Consider the following 20577-nt stretch of genomic DNA (forward strand, 5'->3'; position numbering starts at 1 on the left):
TGTGCACCAGCAAAATGGTGGTACGTTATTGGACAAACCCGAAGTTTGCATCTATAACTCTTTGTCTGGCGGCGAAACGCTTTTCATTGCATGTTGTAGAAAAGAATAAAGGAATAAATGTAAAAGCTAAACGAATAAATATAAGTGTAGATGCCAGAGTGTCTGAAGCACCGTCGAATTCCTGCTGAGGAAAACAGCCTGTGCTGCATTCCTTGGAGATGTCATCTGAGGTAAAACCTAGAGGTAAATGGGGTAAAAACCGAAGCAGTGACAGTGAAACGAATGGAGAAGTTTTTTTTACACCGTCTCATTCTCCATTTTCGCGTTTGGGGAAAGTTTTTTCGTTATAAATCGGTTTCGTGCGTCTGCGGTCGAGGGCGCCGACACGACACGGACGGATGGAATACATCGCGAGCCCGAGTAATAAGACTTTAGTCTCTCTCTCCCGCTGCAACTGTCTTTATAAACAACTGATCGTATGCTGTGAATGGTAAAAATGCCGGTAAAACCACATTTTGTTCAGTAGCCGGTGCACTTGAAGCACGGAAGCGCTAAGGGGCGGCGCGCGGGGGAGCGACAGCGCGAGGGGAGGCGCGACGGGCGCGCGGATCGAGTATATTGTGCTGCGCGCGAGCCCGTCGTCCGCAGTGAGTGGCCGAACGCCACGAGCCAGCGGGCGAAGCGCTGCGTGTGTGAGTGTGTATGTAAGTGTAAGTGTAAGTGTGTGTGTTCGTTCGTTCATCCATCCATCCAACAGCTGGATTATAAAGGAGAAGGAAGAACAACTTACTTTCTGTCTCAACCTTTCCCACTTCAACGGGATCGTGTCTTCTTCTCGTGAACTATATCAAACTTGTGGAATTGTTTTCTTAATTTCTTTGACCACTTGAAGTGGCACTTCATGACATTATCGCGTTGTTCAGGTCCTCGGACGCTTTTTTGTTGTTGTTGTTTTTTTCTGCACAGTGGACAATTTTCTTAATACATAACCATTTGAACGTTTTGTTTCTCACGTGAATTTTCCGGGCCTTTTCCTGCCCGCTATAAATATAATCACAATAATGGGTAACCGCGGTCCGCTGGAACAAGTGTGAGTAGACTGGTACCGATCCGTGTGTGTGTAGCTCGAGCACCCGAACTTCCTGGAACCCCCGTCTGCGGTGATGATGATGATGATGATGATCATGTCCTTCACACACCTCTGATGATGATGATGATGACGACGTCCGACACGCGCCCTGGAGGTCCTCAACTCGGGCTCCATCACTGAGGGATGCTTCTGGTCTACGTGGGGTTGGGGGCACTTTGGACGTTCCTGCAGAGAAGAACCTTGTTCTTGATCTGGGCCAAATCGGGACTGGAAGGCGATGTGGAGCGCGCTCCCGTACCTCTTCGTGTGCGCGCTCTGTGTGGCCGGTGCCGCCGCGGAGGTAAATGACGGAGCGCTTTGCTTTGGAGGCGCGTAACGCGTCTCGTACACCGTAGACTAGTGGTGTAAAACATAGACATGTGGACCACTTGTATCACTTACATAACTTTGGTGGTGACAGTTGAGTTTTGTCTGTCTAAAAAACACGTATCAAGAGGTTGAATCTGGCAAATTAGATCACGCGCATACTGTCACTCGGAGTGGTTCTTATTTCGTAATGAATTAATTAAAAACAATTTATTTAATCGTCATTAATTCAAGGCCGTCGTCGGCGCTTCTGCGCTCGTTTGGCTTAACGCGCCTTTCACGCGCATTCATTGTTTAGGTTTTACACGGGCGAAAAAAATCAAAGAAAAAGTTAGTGAATGAAAAAGACACTTCACTCAGCAGTCCGTACTGCGAGTATCGGAAACACACGTTTGATTAGTGCTCTGACTTGTGCTCCCCTCCTAACCCTAACTCACTGTAACTCTAACCCTATTACTGCTAACCCTAAGCCTAACCTTTGGCCCCCAGGATGCGCCGCTGCCCCAGGAGCTCCTCGACCGACTGTCCCACAGCGAGATCCACAGCATCAGCGACCTGCAGCGCCTCCTGGACATAGACTCCGTGGGTAAATCCCGGTCCTTCCTTTACCAGTCTGCTGTGAACTTTGTTCCTAAACTGCTTTATAAACTGTTTACTTCCAACGACTGTGTGCAATAATTAATAAGTAGTAGATTTTTCAAAAAATGCTTTGCAGTGACTTGTGACCGGCATATTATTTGACAAGATTGTTCACACTCTGCAACTAGTCTTCAGTGAAACTTGAAAAAAAGGAACAGTGTAAATGCAATGAAAAAGATGATGTAGTGATCATTTAGCCATTTAGCAGACACTCTTCTCCAATGTATTAAGCTACGTACAGTGATTTACCCATTTATACACCAGGGTAGTTCTTACGGACACAGTACAGGGTGGGTACCTTGCTTAGGGGGAGAAGCACTAACCACTAAGCTACCTGCTGGCCTATGTGGGGGGTGTCCACAGGAGTCATAAATGGTACAGCGGGTCTGGGGCACTGTAAAACGTTGTGAATTTTCCTGGTAATATTCAACCTCTTATGTAACTCAAGAAAAGCATGGTAACAACCATCCCGCCAACCCGTTTCATGTCTGCATGCCCACCAGCTGTCACTCGGGAAGGTGCGCTCTCACGTGGCTGCTCTCGCACCTCGGGCCACCGAGCCCACCTGTGGGGCACCGCAGTTACCGTCGGATGTTTTCCTGCTCGGATGCGGCTCGGTTCGGCCTACGGATCGTTCGCGGAGAAAAAAGAAAAGAAAGGCATGTGGTTACTTGATAAGGAAGTGAGGTCTGGTATGCGAGGGAGAAGATTTCTAAGAATGTGCATTGCTCACCTGGACGCTTCCTCAGGTGATCACAGCATACAAATCCTTTTCAGAAACATTGCTTGAAAGTGCTAAGGACGCATTGTGGACGCAGTCCGCGCCCTTGGACTCCGACTCCTCTTGTCAAACTGTCCCGTTGCTCTTCCGAAGGTCCGACATTTCATGGGGGCAGTGCAGCGCAAACACGTCATGTTTCATGGTGGTCTCAGAGCTATAATAATTATAATGAACAATATTGCCAGTGTCAGTAATCGGGGGCGGCTTCCAACGCGAGCTGCGCTGCCATGGAGGAGAGAACAGGGCTTTACCCCCTTTTCATCGTTGCCTTTCACATGCAAATGCACCCTCCATTAGGAGGTGCTCAGGAGGTCAAGTGGCGAACTTCATTATGCTGCTGTCATGTGGCGACTGTGGCGCTCAATGGCGCGCATCTTGCTATGTATTATTCATGCTGGAATTCCTGCGTGTCACATGAAGGGAGCTGGGCTTTGTGCTGGCGCTGCTCAGCGAGCGAAGGGCAGCCCAGGCACGGGAAGAGGTGTCCCTAATGGGATTAAAACGGCACTCTTTAAACACCCCAGTGCTTTCCGGGGTAACAGAACCCCTATTCATCATCACTGCCACATGAATGTGTCCGTGGGCCAGACCGCCGTGGAAAACAATCTGACGCCGAGCGTCTGTTTTTTTTTTTTTTTTTTTTTTCCAGCCTCATTTTGGAAGAGCTCTGCGCTGAAGTGGGCTCGACTCACAACAATGCGAAACACAGGAAAGGGCGCAGGTGCGCCAGGTATCCCGTAGCAGGAGGCCGCTTGCTGTGATCCGTTTCTTTACCATGAGTGTGTGAGCGCCTTTGTATGGCAAAATCACTGAAGCAGTCGAAATATTGGAATCCTGTTAATATTCAAACTAATGTCATTAAAATGAAAGTAATGGTTCATAAAGTAAAAGTAATTGAAATAATATTTCAAATTTTATTAATATGAAAATGTTCTGTTCTTCTTCTGCCCTGTTTCTCCTACTCGAGGTTCTTCTTTGGTTCGGCTCAGTGCTTCTCTCTTGCAGTCAGTCGACACAACAAGGTGATGATGGTCATTTACCTCATTTTTCATAGCTTTTTTATCATCCGTTTTGCTTTTATTTATTTAAACATTCTTCGGTTATTAGCTGTAGAATTTCCTGTACAGATTTCATCAGTGCTCTTCAAATATTCCCACACTCCTTTGGATCTTATTCCTCTGTACATAACTTAATGTATCATGTGGTTTACAAGTTTGCCTGCTGGAACATGATTATAAATGGTTTACAAAGTGGTTAAGAGCCCCTCTCGTGCTCTGGGTGACCCAGAATTGGCATTAGAAAACAGACTTGGCCAGAACTGCCACTGTGTCTCGAACCCCAGTTCTCAGTTATATTGGACCCGGTTGGTCTTAGGGCAGCTTGTGTTTAAGGACCTGCTCTTGACCAACCTTAGGCAGGGGCCAAAACCGCTTTGGAGAATTGTGCGGACACAGAATCGTTAGCCATTCTGCTCTAGTGTTTGTTCTGAGTGGTCAGGCACCAGTTTCTGTGGGTTTTAGGCCCAGGATGGAGCCGTGCTATGGCTCAGGGGTCTGGGACAGTGCCCTGTCTGTGGGGAAAGAGCAACAGATAGCCAGCAGACGGAGATGGACAGGATTTTCCGGCACTGCGGTCTTTGTCCCTGGCTGGTCTCGCTCTGTGACTCCCATTCAGAACCCACGGGTGTCACCCAGAACCAGACTGGCACAGGAGCCAGACCGGACAGGCCTTTGTCGTGTACATGCAACACTGGGTTGCAGCTGGGGGACAACAGCTAGAGTAGCAGTTAGAACTGCTGCTCTTGGGCCTGAAGGACCCAGGCTTGAATCCCACCTCCTGCTGTAGTACCGTTGATTAAAGAACTTACTCTAAATTGGTACAGTAAAAATTACTCTGCTGTACAAATGGATAAATCAGTGTAAGTAGCTCAACATTGTAGTTGTATTCCTTTCACATGGATAATAATAAGTGTGTGGGCAGAATATGTAGGCTGTACTGTTATGGTTAACCTGGAGGGGGAGTGGAATGTGACCCATAGGGTCCGTTGTGGTTGCAAAACAGTAAAAACCACAGTGTGTGACAGTGTTTAACAGTGCAGCAGAGCGGAGGAATCCCACACCCCCGAGAGAAAGGTGTGGATATAGTATTCAGCAGAGCACCTCATTAAGCGTTAGTCACTGGACCCTGAAGCATCGCGTCACCTTCCACCTCCTCTTATCTTCACGGCATGTAGCTGTCGATGCGTGTGTAACTGACAAGGAAGACGGTGTGTGCATGTGTGCGTGAGGACAGCTCTCCAGTTAGGTTCCTGGGACAGATTCCAGCTTGTGAGGTCAGACACTGTTCAGTCTTAATGCCCAGCTCTCCATCCACCGGCTGACCACCGACTGACCACCGACTGACCACCAACTGACCAGCCTGTGGCCAGGGGCAGAAACAGCCCTGTCTCTATGGCAGCATTCTGGGACTATGTCAGGGAGGGATGGAACGGCTCCAAAACAAACAGAGGAATTAACAGCTTGCAAGGACATGTGTGTAAATGGTAAAGAAACAGCTGCCAGTGGAGTATAAAGCCTTTGCGATACGGCTGACATGTGTAATCACGTGACAGACGGGCTCTGGAATGGGCCGAATGGCGAGTAGCCATGGCGATAATGGGTAATTCCATTCATGAGCTCGTGAAGAGAAGAATCGCTCCACTCCCACAAGGCACTGTGCCTTTATACCCTGGTTCCTTGTGTCATGAGCACTACACATTTGTCAAGATACAAATACTTTTCCATTTATTCAATTATTTAATTTTAATTGCATATTTGTCTCTGATCTGTTCTCTAAAATTTGTCTCTAGTGAAGCAAACACCACCTTTTTTTACCGACCGAACCAACAGATGGGGGTAAAGAGCAGCCAAACAGAATGGGAATGCGGGACCACCTTAATTCAACTCCCTTCCACAGTGTTTACAGTTTGGTCTAGTGTCCCTGAGTGTGTGCAAGATGAGGAGTGTTGCACGAGCTTATGGGATGAATCGCGCTCAACAGTCGGCGCTGAGTATGAGTTTGTGGAGATGATGTATTTCTACTTTGTCATTTTAAATTAGTTTTAATTTTCAGTTTAATTCCGTTCAATTTTATTTTATAGAATGTTCTTCTGAGCAGGGGATAGAGACAGATGAAGCAGCAAAATTGCAGAAACAGCGAAAGCATATGACTAAGTTATCCATGTAAGCCAAGTAATTGAAGAAGAATAATAACAACAATAATAAAGGTCTAGGTTTAAAAATGTATTGATGTTTTGAAAAGTCTTGGAGAGTATTTTCCCCTCATTATAGCTATATATGAGGACTTTATGGACTCTAAATAAACAAAAGAAAGTCTGTTATTAAATTTTTGTTGGCTGTGACCTATTGGTATAACCGGCTTTGGAGTTGCGAACGAAATGAGGTACAAATGGACGTCCGGTCCTTTCGGCTGCTGTAAGATCTCTGAGTTTGATCAGTGGTGCAGAGGCCCCAGGTACTAATATCACTAAAACAGGCAGTGGATGTGGATGTGTGTCGCTTTCCCAGCTCAACACACTTCACGCTGTTGTGTTTTTCAGCATTTTCCCTAGTGGTTTCACGTGCCGTGTCCCTGCTCTTTTCTCTCGACACAGAAAATGGGGTGATGGAGGAAACCGACCAGCGGTACCACAAGGACTACTGGCACAGCTCCGTGGACCTGAAGAGTTTGCAGGGGAATAGCAGGAGAAAGAGAAGCGCAGGTACGCACCAGGTCACCGGGGTACGTGATGGTAAATAGTGTCTGGTATGTGGACCTCCTGGGCAGGGGGTGTTAATTAGACTTTCTGTAAATTATCTACCATGTTTTATAGCCTCTCCCTTAAGTCCTTTCTCTTTTAGCTACCTTCTGTCACTCTAAAATAATCTATAGTAGCTTTGAGCAGAGCCAGCACTCTCTGTAGCCCCTCTGAAAAGCAAATGACTCGTAAAGTGACAATAGGGCACTAGGACGTCTTCGCAAAATAATGTGTCTTTGAAGTTAACTTTATATTGTTTTACATCTTCTTAAGGTAGCTTTCATAGTTCCACCCAAAAGAACATCAGCAAACTTCTGGGTGGCACGATGGCACAGCTGGTTCCTCCTACAGTCCAAAGACATGCATTTCATTTGGATTGGTGGCTCTAAAATGCCTGTTGTGAGTGTGTGTGGGTGTGACTTTGGAGAACAGGGTTCGATACATAGATGAATAAAGAGTTTTATGAAATAACAGCCCTCTCATTTACTCCCTCTGTAAAGTACACTTATTGTGAAATATCTTTCTCATTGACACCACTTCATAAGCTTCTGTTCACGAGCAGACGAAAATCGAAAGCCTGCTAGTCTTCAGACTTAGCCTTTCTGTCCCTCAGAGCAGCTGAGTCCTTCCAAGAATTCAAGGAGTCTCAAACACATGTCTTTGAGAGCCACTTCTCTCCTGATCTCCTGACAGTTCCATATACGAGTCCAACATCATCTGCTCTGATTTGCTATTTGAATGTCACTCCTATTGGAGGTACTGGAGGGATGTGAAGTAGCAACACGGTGGTGCCAGACACACAAGCTGTGCATCCATAATCCTGAAAAAATATCAGCGTGAGCATGCAGTATCTTCTCTGTCCTCCACAGAGGAGGCGGTGCCAGCTTCCTGTAAGACGCGAACAGTGGTGTATGAGATCCCACGCAGCCACGTGGACCCCACCTCGGCCAATTTCTTGATCTGGCCGCCATGTGTGGAGGTGAAGCGCTGCACGGGCTGCTGCCACCCGGGAAAGCTGCGGTGCTACCCATCACGCCGGCACCACCGCACCGTCAAGGTGAGGCAAGCATTGAACTGTAACAGGGGTCAGAAGGGTCCCGGGTGAGAAAGCCCAGGTAACAGCACATCAAAATACTGTAAAGGTTTCCCTGCTTCCCTTAGTGAGGAATGAAAACTGGTGCCTCTTACTGTGATCACAAGTGTTTGTGCGGAACTAAAGGCCAAAGCTACAAACGGGCCTCGTGTGGTCGGTTCTGATGTTTAATTTTTGTCCCGTTTTAACCCCAGTTTACCTTGTCCCCCCATGCTTAAATAATTTGGATTTTATTCTGAGGATTGGACAGGACAGCTCTCCACACACACGACCCTTTGTCTGGAAGTGTCTGTGTTGTGTGTTTGTACAGCTATTTCAAAACGTGTGCTCGAACCCTCCATCTGTAACCAGAGAGGGAGAGAGATACCATGGATTGTTGTTTTTCTTCATAAAGAAATCTGAGATAAACAAGCTTGACCTCACATTGCTCAGACACACACACACACACACACACACACACACAGACTAGGATGAGTTGGGATGCCATTGGACCTGGTTGGCACTGGGCTTCTTCTGGAAGCCTAAAGGGGTCTCGCTTGATGTGTGGGATCTTTGAGTGCCCCCCCACCCCCCGGGAGTGCATTGTTTCACCAGCCAACTCCAGGGCACGTTGTGGGTGGGGCTTAAGTTGAAGTGTTGACAATGGCCAAGACTTGGCTGGCGACCCCTGACCCCCCACACGTGACCTCCGGTCCCCTCCAAGTCAAGCTCCAGGAACATGAGTGGATTTGAACGGTCGCTGACCCCCACGCACATACTCATCGAATCCCTGACACTTTTTTTACCATGCACTCAGAATCGGGATGCACACACACACACAGTTTCTTCTCAGCATGCAGTTCCTTTACAAATTCAAATGGGAAATTCCGCCCTCGTGTCCTTCTCTCATGTCTCTTTGGCCGAGTTTTTAATTCGCTTGTTTTTTTACACTGTAACATTTTTTAAGATCTTAGCCATCATGGGGACGTTGGCAGAATATTGCAGAGGTTTCTCGGAACACTTTTCTGTCCTCTCGCATTACGTTTTCCACGTGATTGATGTTTCACGGCAGTTGGACACCTTTACAGTTTGAGGTTCACACAAAAAACAGAGTACAGGGTACCACTGCGCTTGTTTTGTGTCTACAGCTTGTCTGGATACAGTTAGTCTAATGGTTCGGGTAAAATTTAGGGATCTGGCTGTTTACAACACTTGGGGCCCTCGAGCATTTCAGGAGAGCTAGATGAGTTCTAGTAGATCGCTAAACGTATATTGTAATGCACAAATTGTTTTTTCTAAGAGATGTACGTCACTTTGGAGAAAAGCATCTGCTAAATGAATAAATGTAAATGTATATTATGATTATTATTATTATTAGTAGTAGTAGTATTACTGTTTCATCTCAGTGCGTACTTTTCTCCATTATCCTCAGTTATATATATATGTATTATTTAATTATACAACTAAAATTATACTGCTCTTTTTTCAAATCTGTATAATAGAGGATAATGTGCAAAACTGTTCCTACAGGAGGAAATACCTGAAACTTAAAAAGCTTGCGGAAAAGAGACAGTAACCATTACATGCAAAACTGCCAACAAATTATGTTTTATAATCCGCGTGTCTTAAATGAGCAAACTTCCTTTAGGAGTTTTTTTATCCCCACATTCTGTGGTTCGTGAAACGTGCTGCCAAATTTAGTGTGCGTTGCCTCACTTATACATCATCATACCTGTTTGTCTCTTCCACTTCCCACAGTTCAGTAAACTAAGTACACTGCTAATAGTACCTTACCTTACCTTACCTTACCACTGCTATTAGTATTGTTGCTTTTCATGCTTACTCTAACTACAGAATGCTGGTACAATTGTAGGGGGAGTTTCTGTGGTGTGAAGGGGTGGAACTGTAATGAGCTAAGAGATTTACGGAATGTAAAAATTACAGTGACGTGCAACTAGTGACGTGTTATTAATGTTATTATGTACTTTTCTGAGATTTTGCATGTTTATACAGTAGGACAGTTTTCACTGTATCGATTTAGGGTAAGTACCTTGCTCAAGGGTTTTACAGCAGGGTTGGGACTCCAGCCCAGGTCTTTAGGTTGCTCTAACTGGTCCTCATGATGAGTGTAAAAGGGAAATACAGAAAACAGTGTAAGTGAGGAAACAAAGGAGGAGACAAAACTGCAATGGCTGGAAGAGGAGAAATAATGGGGGGATCTTGGGTCACCTGGCTGTCCACCCCTCCAGGGTACAAAACCACTACACAGTTATGGAAAATGTTACTGCTTCGTTAACAGCCGTGTAGTGTGTACTTGTGTGTGCTCTCCTCAAACTCAGGGACCCCACGCTAAATGAGATCGCCCCCGAGCCTGAAAGCCTGTCCTCCCCCCAGGTAGCTAAACTGGAGTATGTGCGCAGAAAGCCGAGGCTGAGAGAGGTGTTCGTTCGACTGGAAGACCACCTGGAGTGCATGTGCATGCCGCCGCATCACGTGGCGCAACACGAGGAAGTAGACACAGGTAGGACAAGCCCCGCTTGCATACATTCACAGATATAATCCCATTCACACACACACTCCCACTGACAGACCGAGTATATACGTACACCAATGCATGGGGTAGAACGCAGAAGTGAACAGTGCACGAGTGTTGATGTGAAATTCTCCAGACTGTATTGGTGTTAAAGTGCAGGTAAAATGAGCCCACAGGGGTACGCATACCAGGGTGAACATGAGCCCATACAGGTTGCCTATATAGATTCCTGGACCAAACATCTCAGCACAGATACTGGAATTACTGCAATGGAAATCACACCTGAATTACATGTTTACATCTCCAAACGCACCTGTTCTGCTCTGGGGAGGACTTTGTCTTTACGTTGCTCTATTGATATCCCCTAATCCCACCGCTTGTCACTGTCTCACTGATGTCTCTTTTTCCAGCAGATGTGACGTGAGCGGAGCCAGGCTTGAAGCAACCATGCAGGGCAGCAATGGACCCACAAAGGGATCCTGCAGTCCCACTCCAACTGCCTTTTGAAAAATGTAACCAAACAGTAAATGCAAAAGAGAGATAGAAAGCGCACGGTCAAAGCTGCTTCCAAATCATAACCTGTCTTTTGACATCTTCTGAGTCAAAAAACAGATTCTTCCAAAAGGGACCCACTGGCCCTTCTGTGACTGGTGATGCTGCTGAACGCGAAGATGAGCTATGAGCGCATTTGGCCAAGGAATGTTAAAGGCTGTCTGCGTGCATGATTGGCCTGACAGTAAACTGCAACAAAAAAACACGTAGTGGAGAACTCAGCTGCAGAGAGCCTGCACAAGATCTACGTTCATTGGCCTCTTTAATGGAAAGGATGTTTGAGATGAATGGAGGAGCAGCTTGCGGAATTCAACCGAGCAATTCTTATGGATATGTGCTGGTCTACGTGGTGCCATCCGAAACCACAGGAGTTGTGGACTGGACCCTGAAAGCAAGGCAGAGTCCGGGAGACATGGGACACTAAAGCCTTGGGCACTGGAACCGTAGGAGCTTGAGAAACCCTTGGATGATCTGGGACCTTCTCTTCAACATCAGTTGTCCTTTTGCTGGAGGCAACAAACTGTGTGTCTCTTTTCAGATGATGAAAGTTTACTTTATTCATACAATGAAACCTTTTCTGTAATCTTATTTTTGTAACCCGTTTGTTACATTTTTGATTCTTTTGCTGTGCGCAAAACATATAAAACAAAGGGTGAAAAATCCTTCTGCCACAGTTATTACTACTAATAAACTATTTATATTCATCATGGACTGTTTGCTTGGATTTTGAACACAAGTCAGATATTTACTATAATGGGACGATTTACTACGATTACAGTGCTTTTACATGTTCAATCTGGACAAGACTTATCTATGCCTGTCTGTTCTGTCTGCAGGAAAGGTCAACATGTTGTTAAGCGTGAAATTCTTTGTGATCGTGTGTGGATTAATTTTTTCTGTTGGTCAACCAGTGACATGCACACACTTTTAACACTGCAGAATTTTTACGGTGGCATTTGGTCCAGATATTTAGTCAAAACTGAACAATTTTTCTATGCAATTTGTGTAATTAATGCTCATGAAAATTATTCTGTAGCTGAATAAACAGCAGCCTATCAGCAAAAAAAAAACATAAATATACATATACAACACATAGTCACAAACGGATATGTAAAACAGCACGGATTTCTTGATTTAAAAAAAAAAGGTAAATTTAACAGAGTTTTATCCAAGACATAGATCCCAAAAGTTACGACTTTCAAAATGTTTGTTCCTTAGCGAAATGAGCCGTTAGACTTCAACCTCTATGGACATGTCCTCATATACATAACTATATATTAAAGTACAGAAATTGAAACATAAGCAGCCATTCCTTCAGTCTTGTTTACTTGTTTTTCTTTTGGAAATAAAATTTGCAATGAACTGTTAACAAAGGGGGGGCAGTGGCGTGGCGAGCTTGGCCGGGTCCCACCCTCTGGTAGGTCTGGGGTTCAAGTCCTGCTTGGGGTGCCCTGTAGCGGACTGGCGTCCCATCCTGGGTGTGTCCCCTCCCCTTCCAGCCTGGCGCCCTGTGTTTCCAGGTTAGGCTCCGGTTTGCCGCGACCCTGCTTGAGACAAGCGGTTTCAGACAGTGTGTGTGTGTGTGTGTGTGTGTTAAGAAGAGTTTTGTTTGAGACCTTAAGGAGTGAGGTGGGGGATCACTGGCCACTCAGCAGCTGATCTCGCTCACTGTGGTACCTGCCTACAACAGACCCTCCTCCCTTAGTTTCAGAAGACAGATTCCAAGATGCTTTTTGAGCTGAAGTGAGATGAACAAGGTTCTGCAGTCATTTTGCATGCGTTGCCATTGTCCCAAGCATTAGCCGCCTGCTTCCTCATGGTCACAGTGGCACATGGACCCACACAACGCTGAGGCACAAACAATAAAGAGACCAGAATGCAAACCCGATGCCCCTGGAGCCAGACTCTGAGAAATTTGACCTGACCTACTGGAGAAAGTATCCAGCTGTGTAAAGGAGTGTAACTGTGAGCTATGTGAGTAAACTGGAATAAATGCCTGTGCGAAGCAAATCTTCCAAACACACACCTACCAGACGGAGTGCTTCTTTAACAGAGAAGTCAAGGCCATGTTTTTTTTTTTTTTTTTTGGTCTTTTATGGGCAACGTGTGTCCGGAATGCTTCAGTGCTGATGTAGAGGTCCTATATATAGTCCAGCTCCAGCAGAGCTCACCGGATTTAAACTGGAGGGAAATGAGGAAGCGAATCAAGGTTCCTGGAAGAGCAGAACAATGACGGGGCATTAAGTGGAGACGCTTTCAGCTTGCGATGGAGGAGGCGGTTAATGGGTAGACAAACCGTTCGGAGAGCAGTGATTGGTCTTTTCCTTTTGTGGCGACACACAATGTGAGAAGAGGTGTCCTGGTGTGAGCACTGGGTGCTGGGACCCCGTCCCTTTGAAGAACTCGAGTCGTCACCTGACTGACCCACAAAGGCCAAGGCATAGGTTGTGGGGTCAAAGGTTAAACAATGGAAAGCAAAGTGGAAGTCACTGAATGAGTTGTAAATCAGTCTTTGTCTCTTTGAAATGGGCCTTCTGTCTGAAGTCTGTTGCATTTATTTCCTTTCATCGGGACTGAATCCAAGGCATTCTTTGGAGAAAAAGAGGGAACAGCCACTTTTTTCAGCACTTCCAGGCTACGCAGACTTCGTTTTTGTTCTGCTTTTGACTTAACAGGCGGCCCATCTGCCTGTCGTTGAAAGCACGTTCTTGTCACCAACACTAGAAGCGACATGACAGCGTAGATAGCTATCACAATCTGCGTTTCTGCAGGTTCGCCACATCTGCAAAACACTGCTCTGCAGACACCGAAGAATTCAGTCTGAGAAAGCTGTTGGGTGTTCAATCAGAAATGTTGGCTCTTGAGGAGTGGGGGGGGTGAGGCTTCACTAGATGTCAGTTTGCATCCTCACAACCAAGTAGTGGTTCCCTGCAAATTATGGAATTCATTAGGGCTTTGCAAGGGTCTGGATGGCACACAACGTATGGGTCTATCAAATTTAGAGACAGAACTTTCCCTTCTTTTTGGTAATATAGGATCTGCTTTTTGATCCTTAAAGTAAATAGATTCATTCAGCGTCATAGGAGTATCGTGTAGTGACTCAAAAGTAACAAGCTTTAAAAGTTTTTGTTCAAGTGCCTTTTGGGGATATGGACATGGAAATGGGCGGGAAAAGTGCCCGCCTGCCAGTGTCAAGTCTTGATGCTGTGAAAAACCATTTGCACCTTTTCTGATTTTCTCAGCTTTTTGCAGCCTCTAACCTTAAATGTGAGCAGATCTTTTTGTCACTTCTAATAGTTTCTGAATGGAGCCAGAGAGAGAAAAAGCAACACAAGTTTTTTATGCCATTTTTAAGCCATTTTTTATGCCATTTTATGTGTGGAAGACAGTGGAATGTGGAATCATACTGTAGGTGTGAAAAAGTAGCAACAGTCAATAGCTGGTTGCACCACCTTTAGCTGCAATGATTGCAACTCATTGCTCCCTGTAGTTGTTGACCAGGCTCTCACGTTGCTGTGGATGGATGTTGGGTCAGTCCTCCGTGTAGACCTTCCTTAGTTTAGCAACACTGGCACTGTGAGTCCATCCATCTACTTGCTGGTCATTCTCTTCATCTTCCTCCAGCTATTCCATTCATTATCATCTTTTTAAGAGAACCCACTGGACACATGATGTGTCTAAAGTGTGATCACCTTTGTCTCATCATCTTTGCTTCCAGTGAACGTTCTGGTTTGATTTCCTCCAACAGACATGTCTTTGTTTTCCTGGCCATCACCAGCATCTTTCACCTTAGATATTTCAGTAATAATGTATAAATACATAAAAAGTAAAAGAATCCAGTTCATTAGGCCTTGAGCTGCTTTTGGTGAAACAGCTCCTACGCAAATGAATTCCTTCTTTCATGTTCTCTTGGCAGGGTACTGGGTCACTCCTCTTAGAACTGGCTGGGTTCTCTGTTACTCATCTCACATGGTGGTTATTCCAGTTTGTCTTTTCATTCTTTAGCTAATTTGTAACATTCTGTCACTCTGACCTACCAGAAATAAACCTGCTGCTCTTTTCTCTGGAGGTCAGTGTTCACAGTGAGGATATTTTTCTGTTAACTCCATGTGTGAGGACAACATGTGGCACTTGAGACAGGCCCCCGCCAGCACACCACCCACTGCACTGTCCAATCCACGGGCCCCGTGGATCAGTCCCCGTCCCGAAACCTAGGGAAAGCCATGGGAAATGTACTAGTGCTAGGCAGGGAGGTGCGGGTTCTCGGCCAGTCTTTCATCGTAAGCTCCTTCCACCTTCACCACCTTCTCCTGGCCCACTCCTTTTTCGTATTCAGCTTTCACTCTCTCTCCTGTTCCTCCCATCATTTTTCTTGCTTTTCCTCCTCCTCACACCTCTTCTTTTGAAATCTTTCATAATCTGTTTTCCACTTATCCCTGATTTCCTTTCTCTACGTTTTTCTTCGAAATTTGTCTTTTTTCATTTTCCTCTCCAAGCAGTTGAACTTTTCTCATCTTCTCGGTCTCCTATGGGCTTCAAAATTGTCTTCCGTATGGCTTCAGCTTTTGCTGTTCTATTCTTCTTGATTTTGTTTTCCTTCATCGTGCTTTCGCGTTGCTTTGGAAATTCTTCTCGTTCCCAGGAGGATGGAGTCAGGGCAGAGTTGTCTGACTGACATGCAGTTACCATCTTTTTTCTGTTTCATTTCTTTTGCCCGTTCCATCTCACTTTTGCACTTAAGCCCTGTCTGGGGACCTGGCGAGCCAAGCGTGAGGAGAGATAAAGCTCACAGCTGAAGAAGATGATGGGGCCAGACGGGGGGGGTGACTCATTCAGTGGGAGTGTCGGACAGACAGAGTTGATTTTCCTTTATCTGTAACAGCAGACACTTGTTTTTGTCTGCCTTTTGTTTGGTGTTGGCGATGTCCTGTATAGCGCGAGGAGGACTAGACCTGGTGGTAGCATGCATGGCGATTAAAAGACTCGACACATAAGGGCTCAGGTCTCCAACACAGGGCCTGTTTTACCCTTTGGAAAATTACAACAGCTTGTGAGCCATTGAAACTGAATCAGATTTGACTAAACGTTTCTACTGATGAAATGAGCAAAACAAAAAGGCAGCGGTGAGAAGAGCTGTTTCTAACCAGCAGGCACCCTGTCATCCACCCCTTGTGCAATCACTTTTTTTTTTCCTCGGTTGCAAAACACGCAAAGTAAATGATCAACAGATGACCACGGCTGCTGAGCAGGTAAGTCAACATACAGAAAGAGCCGTGAATCTCACTCGCTCGGCTAAAGAGAAAATGAGATCTCCAGAGTAGGGTGGGGAAGCCTTGTGGGAATGTATCTGAAAAGCTGCATTTACAGGGAAGTGCATGAGCGTTTGTGTGCACTTGCAGCACATGTACTGTGCATGGACTTCTGCGCAGGGCAGAGTCTCAAAACAAAACAACTCATATGTCAATAATCAGCGGTAAGGAGGCCTTGATGTTTGGCTAGTGGGATGAAAGGAGGAAAGGTCAGAATGCGTCACTGACGGTTAAAAACGAATAATCTGGGCGTGCTCGGTAGGCAGGGTCTGGGAGTGTGTCTGGAGCACTGTTTACCCAGGTGAGTCACATTTCCACATATCGGAGTTCGGCTACCTGTTGATTTCGGCTGATTCCAGGAGCCTAGGTGGAACCTCTCTCTGGTCCCGTAGAACTACGGGAAACGGGAATATTTTGTAATTATGTAGCAGCGCATGACTGGAAGGTTGCAGTCCAAGTCCAGAAAAGAATGCTTTTATCTTAACCCAGATTTCTTAGTAACTGTAACACATCATATTTCCTGGAACGCAGCCTGCATAAAGGTTCCACCCCAAAAACTTGCGTGATTATAATTGCACAATAATGTATGAGGTAATTAAATGTAATTAGAATTAATTTTTGACATTTTGTAGCTATGTGCAACATCTTTGACATTTGCCATCCAGTTGTACAAAGCAAAGGAATCTGATGTATTCAGGCTTTTGTGTTGCTTGTCAGCAGTAATTGGTAATACAGCAATACTGACCCTATCACTTATTGTGGTGCTCATGCTGTCTGTGTGTGTGTGTGTGTGTGTGTGTGTGTGTGTGTGTGTGTGTGTGTCCTGCATCGTCCTGCTCCCTAATCTCTAGATCACCCTCGAGAGCTGTAAATCTGTGTTGCGTTTCCCAGGTTACCAGCTCATGATCTACCAAATCCCATAACTGACTTCGGTGATCAACCGCAGACAACGAAACATCGTTTATGGTCTTCATCTTCACACCCGGTTTCAAAAAGTGTGGTGGGTGGAGCTTGTTAAGCACCATCCAAATCGGCTCTTAGCCATAACAACAAAGAGCTACCCAGGCAGTGCGCACCTCACTGATTCCTTTCTATTCAGTATTGAACGTCTCACACTTTGCTTGAGTCTGACTGTAAAGTGCTCTAAATACCTTATAACTGGGTGAACAAACATTGATTAGGCTGCGTAAACAATACAGGATGGAAGCTTCTGCTAAGTACCTAAATTAGAGCCCATTGCATCTGGATGCTTTAATCCGTCGCCTCGACCCTTAAACTCCGCCATCCGAGGGAATAATCTGTTGTGTCCCAGGTGGTCGGTCCCTCCCACCCAACTCCTCCCTGGATCTGTGGCCTTTGAGGCTTTGGTGTACAGATCCTCGGGGCTTTTAAGCTCCCACTAATCCAGAAAGAGAGGAAACCTGCCATGTGAGTTCCTACTGCGGTCTCTTTGGAGGGGATTTGTGGAACACAGACAAGCAGTCAGTCCGTGCTTGGATGTCCGCCACGGAAGAGAAGCTAGATGGCACGGAGACAGGAAGAGAGACACAAGATGTGATCAGACTTTGGTATGTGATTATACACACATATTGTACATGAGAGTTTGAGGAGCACTGTTGATGTTTGCAGACTTTCCTCTATTTCATGACTGTGCTGTACTGAACAGGTTCCTTTTGCCAACCTCTGCTCTGACCAGTTCCCTCTCCCAGTTGAGCACGTCAGACACCTTATTTGTTGGGTTGAAGTTGTTGGGTTGAAGTTGTTAGGCTGAAGTGTTTTGCTGACTGGTTCCTAAACTTGTTTCTGCCACTTACCATTGTACCCACTCATGAAACTGAAGCATGAAGGTCACACACCTTGTCGAAGGGTACAAAGCAGCAGCACTTCTGGAAAGAGCAACCTGTCAGCTACTGGAAGGTCCAGGTCCAGGAATCATATTAGGTTGGTCAAGATGATGAGATTCCTGTCTACTTAAGACCAGAGTTTGTTTTTCTTCTGATGTTGACCCTTTTTCAGGTCAAAGCTCTAGACAAGCCTCAGTTTTCGGAATTTTGAGGGAGATACATACATTTAATAGTGCCACAGTGACACAGCAGGGACAGCTGGTGCCTCACAGCCCATGGACTGTGCTTTCAGATCTGGGGTTTGACCCCCTGATCAGGCTCTGTGCAGTTTGCATGTTCTCCTTGTGTTCACATGGCTTTAATCCCAGAGTGCAAACAAGTGCACAGATGAAAGGGTAAACCACTTCCATACCCTCCTCTACTTTGAAAACCACACAAATGGTCACCATGAGTTCACTTGAACTCAACAGCATTACTCCACCCATCTTACCTCTCAAGGACATGGCCCACGGAGTGTGCAGCAGGACACCTGTTTACTTCTCATAGAAGGATAATTCGTGTGGTTTGGTACCCGTTTCAGGGCTTCATCATCAGCAAGAAAATTCTGTGGTTCCAGTAGGTTTTGATGGGTTACAGTAAGGTGGCTCTAAGGGATCTTTTGATTCTGCAGAAGAACCAATGTTGAACAAACAGATGTAATGCCAGTCTCCATGTGTAAACACACAACACCCCCTGAAACCCACCGCAAGTTTTAATTCATATAATTCTGTCTTCTAAGAGAGATCAGAAAGCTGGGCTCCTCTCATGGGGCTTTTAAGTCTCCTTTTGATGGAGCTGAAACTCTAAACAAACTGAAACGCCAAGCGTTTAGGACAGGGGTCATGGAGAAGCAGAGCCACGGGCAGTGGTTGTTGTGGTGACGAGAAGATGCTGAGGATTTGAGCACGGATGGACTGGGGGAGGTGGCTTCTGGAACTCAGGAGTTGAAAAGAATTTGGGCGTCAATGGATGGTGATGAAATAAAGCTTCTCCCCCATGGTTTCGGTGACTCCTGCTCCTGCTGCTCCACATTGTCCTCCTATTATGCAAACAGCTCACCAGGGGGGTCCTTGTGTGACATCTCTTAGCGATTAGCCCCTCTCCCAACACACCTGGTTCAGCTAAACCACAGTTCAAAGCTGTGTGGGCAGTGACTTCAAGTACAAAGCACGACTAGAAGAAATGGAGTGAAAGACTGACTTGGAAATACTATTTTGAACACTTTACAAGATGTAAATGTGTCGAGGGGCTTGTGAACGTATTGACGTTATACTGAAATTCTTCGCGGCAATTAGAGGTGCAGGAATTAGAAGGTAGCATGTTGAGGCAATGCCACAAAAATGTTTACTTGTCAGTGTTTGCATCAGCTTGACAATGGGAGAAAATTACTAACAATGTTGAATTTATTACAACTGGGGCAACTTTTTTAGAACTTTTCCGCAGTCATTGAAAACAATAGCAAGTGGTGGATGGTGATACATGCCAGCCCAACCACAAAAAGCACAAGAACCAAGAGCAGTACATCAGCCAGTCGTCATCATGATCATGGAACCTGAAGATTTCCATTTCTTGAAACCATCTGCTGTTGTTCTTTTTGGCAGGTCACAGGTGAGAGAATTTATGGCACGCAAAGAATGTTTTTCTCTTTAAAATGTGAGCATATTCTTCATTAATAGCTGTAAGGCTGTGAAACTAAGACATTTATGATATTTGCCACACTGCGCAGGTATGGTATGTGTGGTCTAGCTGTGCAACCTGGATACTCCACTCAGGCATCTATACCTTCTGTTTGCACATTCCCTCTACATTCTATCTGCACATCTCGTCGGTGTGTTTTATCAGCATACTGTCCATGCTTTTGGTCTGCATAATGTGCAGTCTCATGGATGTTCTTGAAATCCCTCTGACCAAATCAGTGCTCGAACATCTTGGCAGGTCACTCAAAGTTTGGTTGCAGGGAACCCAAAAAATTATAAACAAAAAACTGGGGGTCTCTTTCATCAAGAAAGCTCAATGTTCAAAGCACTGACAAGGCTAGGATATCAGCTTTGAAGACACGCTTAGGTGTTTCTGTGGCCGCTGCTTGTGGAAACCATGTATGACCCTATGGAATGTGTCCAGTTGTTTGCTGGAGCAGCAGATCCCAGCAAAAAATAAACAGCTAGCAGGACTGAAGGGAGGTTCAGTTGTGGGCACATTTCTTCAGCTGGGAAGGCAAGGCCCCTTTTCCTTTTAAAAAACCCCATGTGTCTCATTCAAAAGAGATTTGACAACTAACCCAAGTCTTGCAGGGGTGGCACAACTTCTAGGGATCCTGCAGAAGTGACCATGGATTAGTTCTGCTTTCTTTCTCCTTAGCTCTAGTGAGGAGCTTTAGTGGTGAAAGTTACCCAGGGATGGTGCAGTAGCTTTGCAAGCACAGACTCTTTAATTTTCTCCAGTTTTCTCTTGGTTCTTGTGCTTTACTTTCCAGTTCTGTTCGGGAACAGACCTGGGCTTTTCTTTAAAGTCTTTGCCAGTCCTGGTAACAAGTCAGAGCCAGGTTTAGGGAACAGT

General features: G+C 45.6%; 1 protein-coding gene across 3 annotated transcripts; it reads left to right on the plus strand.

The window, feature by feature from the left end:
- Positions 1 to 553: 553 nt before the first annotated feature.
- Positions 554 to 11524, plus strand: LOC108930223 (platelet-derived growth factor subunit A-like). Of its 3 annotated transcripts, none has more exons than XM_018745380.2 (6): positions 554 to 1430; positions 1946 to 2038; positions 6529 to 6636; positions 7542 to 7729; positions 10139 to 10265; positions 10688 to 11524. In XM_018745380.2, exons 1-6 carry the CDS (start codon positions 1274 to 1276, stop codon positions 10699 to 10701), a joined length of 687 nt encoding a protein of 228 aa, XP_018600896.1. In that variant the 5' UTR covers positions 554 to 1273; the 3' UTR covers positions 10702 to 11524. The 3 variants fall into 3 exon arrangements, with proteins under 3 accessions (XP_018600896.1, XP_018600897.1, XP_018600898.1); XM_018745381.2 differs by having other exon boundaries at positions 555 to 1430; positions 10691 to 11524; XM_018745382.2 differs by having other exon boundaries at positions 1284 to 1430; positions 1946 to 2042.
- Positions 11525 to 20577: the final 9053 nt, after the last annotated feature.

This window comes from Scleropages formosus, chromosome 1 (assembly GCF_900964775.1).
Source record: "Scleropages formosus chromosome 1, fSclFor1.1, whole genome shotgun sequence".
NCBI classification, from domain to species: Eukaryota; Metazoa; Chordata; class Actinopteri; order Osteoglossiformes; family Osteoglossidae; genus Scleropages; species Scleropages formosus.